The 7,538-nt window shown below is 47.6% G+C and overlaps 1 protein-coding gene across 1 annotated transcript; it reads right to left on the bottom strand.

Moving 5' to 3' along the window:
* Window positions 1–385: 385 nt before the first annotated feature.
* On the bottom strand, window positions 386–6,495 carry pex11b.S (peroxisomal biogenesis factor 11 beta S homeolog). Its single transcript, NM_001086555.1, is given in 5 exon segments — window positions 386–1,235; window positions 1,484–2,261; window positions 3,432–3,633; window positions 3,745–3,860; window positions 6,223–6,495. Coding segments are annotated over 4 exon segments (741 nt in total). The 5' UTR covers window positions 6,279–6,495; the 3' UTR covers window positions 386–1,235; window positions 1,484–1,894.
* Window positions 6,496–7,538: the final 1,043 nt, after the last annotated feature.

Here is a 7,538-nt window from a genome sequence, read left to right as displayed (position 1 = left end):
CCTGTACTAAGCACAATTCAGCAGGAACAGTCCCCTAAGTTTGCTCATAGTCTGTACAGAGAGATCCCATAAAACTATGGCAGCATAGGTATTCCCTGTACTAAGCACAATTCAGCAGGAACAGTCCCTAAGTTTGCTCATATTCTGTACAGAGATCCCATAAAACTATGGCAGCATAGGTATTCTCTGTACTAAGCACAATTCAGCAGGAACAGCCCTGTTTGCTTATTCTGTACAGAGAGATCCCATAAAACTATGGCACATAGGTATTCCCTGTACTAAGCACAATTCAGCAGGAACAGTCCTGTTTGCTCACAGCCTGAATATAAAGGAGGAAGAGAACACATTCCTGACAAGCATTAGGAACCCATCAGACACAAAGCACTAAAGTAATTAATAGTTTAATTTTCAAAAACATGTGTAGTTACAAATAAAGAGTATTTACAGAAGGACAAGGCTGCATTATACACAGTAATTATACACAGCAGGGATCACATGTTGGCTGGTGTTTGCTAATGGTAACAAAGCCATAAACATATTGCCATCGGCTCTCAGCCAATCAGCAGTCACCCGCGCATCTGATGTGTGTGCCTCATTGCTCCCCCTTGCGCCAGTATTAATGGGGTGACACTTAGCAGTGCCCCATACTGAGCAAGAGGGTGACTGGCAGCTCACCAGCTCTACACAGGGCAGCACCGTTACTTTTCATTTGGGACAACTTGCCCTTTAATCTGGGAAAGGCTCATCATGATGGAGACACTTCAGTGTTAAACCAGAGCTACAGAAGTGTATTAAGTAATGTATTATGGGAGCGGCTCAGGCAGCTATAGGGAGGGGGTGCAAGTACCATTTAGGGGTACCTGGGGGTAATTAATGCTAAACACAAGCTTTTTAGGCCCTACAGATTTTAGAGAACTGCATATCCCAGCATCCTTTGTAAAACTTATATCTTAAGAGATGGGTCTAAAATACTTAAAGATGTGCATTCCTTATGCTGTGAGTTGCAGTTCCACAACAGGCAATTGCTTGCAGGCATGAGTGTATTTTAGAGATCAGTAGAATCTGCTGTTCATATTATATATATATATATATTCATATCCCCAGCGGCTCCTCTACGTGCAGACTTGTTCTTATAGGTTTTTGTTTTAAAGGAGAAGGAAAGCTACAGAGACAGTTTATGGGCAATAGATTAGCCACAATAGTGCAAGATAGAACACTATATTTATTCTGTAGAATGTTTTACCATTCCAGAGTAAACAGCTCTAGAAACTCTCTCTTGTTTGTTTAGGATAGCAGCTGCCATATTAGCTTGGTGTGACATCACTTCCTGCCTGAGTCTCTCCCTGCTCACTCATAGCTCTGGGCTCAGATTACAGCAGGGAGAGAAGCAAACTGAGCATGCTCAAGCCCTAGCCCTGGAGGTTTAAGCTGAAAACAGGAAGTCTGATACAGAAGCCCATGAGTACACAATAGAAGGAAAGAAATGTGATTGTTTCTTTTGTCAGAGGACTCAGAGCAGCATTTCTTTGAGGGTTTACTAGAGTATATATAGACCTTTCAGATAACGCTTACTTACATTTAGCCTTTCCTTCTCCTTTAAGTTCCCCTTTAAAATGGAATCTATGCAAAGCCAGACCCTGACTCTAGAACATTGATCCTCAGCCCAACGTCCTCCAGCTTTGGCCACTGTTTTAGTTCAGTAGCTGCTGAAGATCAATGTTCTACTGACCAATGTTCTAGATCAGTTAGGTTCTAGATCAACCTCAAAATGTCCAGCACTGCACCCTTAAAGTAGAAAGTCACACTAGTTCAGTATGGGTTTTGCCTTCATTGGAGAGAACCATTTGGGTTAAAACTTCAGCTGGCAGAGCGGGGGAGGGTTTGAGGGCAGAGCTCAGGGCTTGAGCTTCAGCCAAGGGTGGAGGAGGGTGAGGATGGACAATATGGAGGAGGTCAGGCCGCATAAACCCACAAAGCCAGGGTTAGTCTTGTACAGTCCCAGCTTGTCCAGTGGAATGAAGAGGTCACAGGAGTTCTTGAGCAGGTCCAAGAGGAGAGGGGGGTTGTTTCGGAAGATGTGGATCAGCAGGCGGATCTGGAGGGCTATTGGGTGGCGGGAGGAGGAGGAGCCACGAGAGACGACACCATTATCCTCACTCAGTTTGTCAGACAGATGCTTCCCGCTGGTCTCTGCCTCCATCAGGAGTTTGATCTCATACAGGTCCCTGGTGAGGTTCATGAGCAGCGAGAAGAGGTAATACCTTCCGGAGAGAACACCAACACGTTCATACACATGGGGCGGACAATTGGGTGCCATTAGCCCCCCAAGGAACATCCCACTCTATGTCAGTCTAGTCTTCCCTTCACCCCTAAGCAGTTTGCAAGCTCACCGATTTCCCTCGATTGGGCTGCTCTCTTTCCCATGGCCAAGAAGAAGGGTGGAGCTTAGTCCTCTGTGTAGCATGTTCTATTGCATTGGTGACTCCACCCCCACTCTCTAGCCTGACCAAGGAGAAGAGGGCACCCGAGAGCAGGAAGTGCAGAGAATCAGAATGATGTTCCTTGGAAGATATTGGTGGGGAATGGACTGGAGGAGAGGGATCTGTCTGACCATGGGAAATAGAGCATCCAAGAAACAGGAAGTACAGAGAATCTACAGTCTGTGGTCTCTACATAGGTAATTACTGAGGAGAGGCTGGATATAACCAGGTCTAGGTTCCTCTCTGGCCATAGGAAGGAGAACAGCCAGGTGCAGGAAGTACAGAGTCTGGGTACTTACTGAGGGGAGGTTGAATTTAACCAGGTGTAGGTTCCTATCTGACCATAGGAAGGAAAGCAGCCCTGGTACAGGAAGTACAAAGAATCACAGCTCTGTATCTGGGTAATTACTAGAGGAGATTGGTTTTACTTACACAGGGGAAAGTTCCTGCCTGACCATGGGAAAGAGAGCAGCCCAGGTGCAGGAAGTACAGGTAACTGATGTGAAGAGGCTGGATTTACTCAGGGGGAGGTTCCTATCGGACCATAGGAAGGAGAGCAGCCCAGGTACAGGAAGTACAGAGAATAACAGTTCTGTATCTGGGTAATTACTAAAGGAGATTAGTTTTACTTACACAAGGGGAAGTGCCTGCCTGACCATGGGAAGGAGAACAGCCCAGGAGCAGAAAGTAAATAGAATGTACCATGGGAAAGAAACAGCATAGGAACAAGTACAGAAACCAAAGCTCTATTCCAGGGTACTGTATATACTGGGGGTGATAGGATTCAGTTACCCAGGGGATTGTTCTTGCATGACCATGGGAATGAGAGCAGCCCAGGCAGATCTGTTTTGTACCTCAGTATGTGCAACCAGCATACATTCAAGCAAAAATGCTGAAAAAAAGAAAATAAACAGAGAGTGCTGGGAGTTGGGTGGAGCTTGCATGTCTTACCTGAATGAGCGTTCGCTCCACTTGTTCTGGTCGACCTTAGGAGAGAGGCCGCATTTCCCGACCCACAGAATGTTGTCGCAGGCAAAGTACATGGCCCGGTTGAGATGACTGACCGTTATGCAGAAGCGAAGGACCAGGTCGGACAGATGGATTGCGCGTTTCGCCGACTCCAGCGCCTCCACCGAGTTCCCCAAGCGAAACACTGTAACACAGACCATTAAAACCATTGTTATGGCAAAACCTATCCGAGTCCTGGTTTACAGAAAGGGGCGGGATTATGGGGGAATCTTTGCCCGTGATTGGCCACACTTACACTTGCGCCCCAAACTCAGGTGACTTTCCAACTGTTTGAGGCCGGAGATGAGTTCTGCGCTGCCGCCGTTCTTCTGCAGCGTGTATCCGATTAATGTGCATGCGTACTGCGCCGCTCTGCAATGCAAAACACCACAATTGTCTCGGGGTGCCCAATATACTGAATTTACTTTGCCTTTAATCTGGATTTTGTTTCCCCTGCATGTCTCACTGTGAGCCTCACGCCACCATCACATGTCTCATCAGCTGAAACCATTGCGAATGCGAAACGCGTGGGTCAATCTCTTTTGCAAATGCTTCTTTATAACTTTTCAGTTGGCAGCGGTTGTGTAACCAACCAATTAACTGTCACATAAATCAACTGGACCAGAAAGTTTATTTTTCATCCCCCCCCCCCAAACACACAAAATAAAATAGTAGAACACTTATGTTGATGAACTACAACTCTAATCCCCATTGGAAGCAGCAGTCCTGCTTTATGGCAGCTGAGATTCTAGCTATCTGTATAACAGAACATTCTGTCCCAGTGGCTGCACAGATCCTATCTGATCCCCATTGTAAGCAGCAGTCCTGTCCTGCTTTATGGCAGCTGAGATTCTAGCTATCTGTATAACAGAACATTCTGTCCCAGTGGCTGCACAGATCCTATCTGATCCCCATTGTAAGCAGCAGTCCTGTCCTGCTTTATGGCAGCTGAGATTCTAGCTATCTGTATAACAGAACATTCTGTCCCAGTGGCTGCACAGATCCTATCTGATCCCCATTGTAAGCAACAGTCCTGTCCTGCTTTATGGCAGCTGAGATTCTAGCTATCTGTATAACAGAACATTCTGTCCCAGTGGCTGCACAGATCCTATCTGATCCCCATTGTAAGCAGCAGTCCTGTCCTGCTTTATGGCAGCTGAGATTCTAGCTATCTGTATAACAGAACATTCTGTCCCAGTGGCTGCACAGATCCTATCTGATCCCCATTGTAAGCAGCAGTCCTGTCCTGCTTTATGGCAGCTGAGATTCTAGCTATCTGTATAACAGAGCATTCTGTCCCAGTGGCTGCACAGATCCTATCTGATCCCCATTGTAAGCAGCAGTCCTGTCCTGCTTTATGGCAGCTGAGATTCTAGCTATCTGTATAACAGAACATTCTGTCCCAGTGGCTGCACAGATCCTATCTGATCCCCATTGTAAGCAGCAGTCCTGTCCTGCTTTATGGCAGCTGAGATTCTAGCTATCTGTATAACAGAACATTCTGTCCCAGTGGCTGCACAGATCCTATCTGATCCCCATTGGAAGCAGCAGTCCTGTTGTATAAATGTAACATACAGCCTATAGGTAGATAATATGACAATGATGTAACAATAATGTTCTTACGTACAATTTAACCTGTTCAGTTCTATTTTTCAGCTGTTACACCTGTCGTTACCTACAAGAGCAGAATCAAAATAAAAGCCTTTGGGTATAAGGAGAGGCTGCTCCCCGGCTCCCCTTTCACTCACTTGCCTTCTGCCTTATTTCCCAACACTATAAAGTCTCCCGGCCTTTGGCTTCCTACCAGAAACAAGAAGAGAAAGTGCTCCCCATGTGGAGTCAGTTTGGTGTAATGGGTCAGTCACCCCGAGTCTGCCTCACACATGGGCTGCAAGCACACAGGGTTTTGGGGTGATTAGGCAGAAATAAGATGCAGAGAGAAATCCATGCCAGTGTGTATGGCCCTATAGACTTTCATATGTTACAGATTGTTCTGATAAATTAGTCTGTGAGACAATAGGACTAACATAGAGCTATGCAGTTCTCAACTCCACAACTCCCTGCTTACTGCTGTCTCTCTCACACTCCAAAAGTATTCACACCCTCTATCTCCTCAATACACCCCAATACAGTCCCCCCTTTATCCCCAGCGACCCCTTGTCTCTCCTCTGTCCCCCAGCGACCCCCTGTCTCTTCTCTGTCCCTCAGTGACCCCCTGTCCCCCCAGCGACCCCTTGTCTCTCCTCTGTCCGCCAGCGACCCCCTGTCTCTCCTCTGTCCCTCAGCGACCCCCTGTCTAATTGAATTTCAACAGATCTGCCCTAATGCCTCGAATTCTGCTGCTCCCCTGTCCCCAGCGACCCCGTCTCTCCTGTCCCCCAGCGACCCCGTCCCCAACAACCCCCTGTCTCTCCTCTGTCCCTCAGCGACCCCCTGTAGGCCCAGCGACCCCTTGTCTCTCCTCTGTCCCCCAGCGACCCCTTGTATCTCCTCTGTCCTACAGCCAAGCCATGTCACACCCCCAACCATGACTAATTGAATTTCAACAGCTCCACCCAATACCTCGAATTCTGCTTCTCCCCTGTCCCCCAGCGACCCCCTGTGTCTCCTCTGTCCCCCAGCGACCCCCTGTCCCCGCTTTGTCCCCAGCGACCCCCTGTCAGTCCCGGGACACTGTTATTTCTCAGCTCCCAGGAGTGTATTTCCATCTCCCCAGGGAACCCTCCCTACTCACCTGATGACTCGCTCCTTGGCCTGGCTCTGGCCGCTGAACCGAACCCACGAGTCCATTTCGCTTCTCACAAGTCTCCGACCCACACGCGCTGCCTGAAAGTTTAAAGATCAGCACAATTTCTGCCACTACTTCCGGGTTTCTGACGGCACCTGGCGCGGTCCAAACTTACTCACGACGCTCCTATCCCGCAGGAATTGTTCTTTATTGTATAAACAGTGCGGCAGAGCCCGTGGGAATTGCTTTACGTGAGCCATGTCCGGTAATGAGACTTTACTTCACTGCAGTCGCCTCAATAACTGGCTCCGCTCTGTTACCGGAATCGCTGTATATTATTGACTATTCACTAACATTGTTTGGCGCCCTCTAGTGGCACAAAGATGCGTCTGTTTTCTTTATCTATTTCCTCAACAAGAGGTTTCCTATTTCCTAATTCCCTATTTCCTAATGCTAATGAGTCATTTCCGCTTCCATTTAGCGGCCAGTGAACCTAATACACCTGCGCCTCATGGTCACGTGCCTTTTTATTCATTTCAACTGTTTCCCTTAATGGCAATGGGATCAACAGGAGGTGATTGTAAGTTATGGGATTCCCTACCAAGAGAGGGTGAATGAGTGATTCATTGGTGGGGAGGAAAGGAGATCTCACCATCAGTATAGGAAGGGGTTCTTTACTGTAAGGACAGTCAGGTTATGGGATTCCCTACCAAGAGAGGGGGAATGAGTGATTCATTGGTGGGGAGGAAAGGAGATCTCACCATCAGTATAGGAAGGGGTTCTTTACTGTAAGGGCAGTCAGGTTATGGGATTCCCTACCAAGAGAGGGGAATGAGTGATTCATTGGTGGGGAGGAAAGGAGATCTCACCATCAGCATAGGAAGGGGTTCTTTACTGTAAGGACAGTCAGGTTATGGGATTCCCTACCAAGAGAGGGGAATGAGTGATTCATTGGTGGGGAGGAAAGGAGATTTCACCATAAGCATAGGAAGGGGTTCTTTACTGTAAGGACAGTCAGGTTATAGGATTCCCTACCAAGAGAGGGGGAATGAGTGATTCATTGGTGGGGAGGAAAGGAGATTTCACCATCAGCATAGGAAGGGGTTCTTTACTGTAAGGACAGTCAGGTTATGGGATTCCCTACCAAGAGAGGCGGAATGAGTGATTCATTGGTGGGGAGGAAAGGAGATCTCACCATCAGCATAAGAAGGGGTTCTTTACTGTAAGGACAGTCAGGTTATGGGATTCCCTACCAAGAGAGGGGAATGAGTGATTCATTGGTGGGGAGGAAAGGAGATCTCACAATCAGCATAGGAAGGGGT

Source organism: Xenopus laevis, chromosome 8S, assembly GCF_017654675.1.
Source record: "Xenopus laevis strain J_2021 chromosome 8S, Xenopus_laevis_v10.1, whole genome shotgun sequence".
Lineage (NCBI taxonomy): Eukaryota > Metazoa > Chordata > Amphibia > Anura > Pipidae > Xenopus > Xenopus laevis.
The sequence above is the reverse complement of the archived record's forward strand: the minus strand, read 5'-3'. Positions and strand labels throughout refer to the sequence as shown.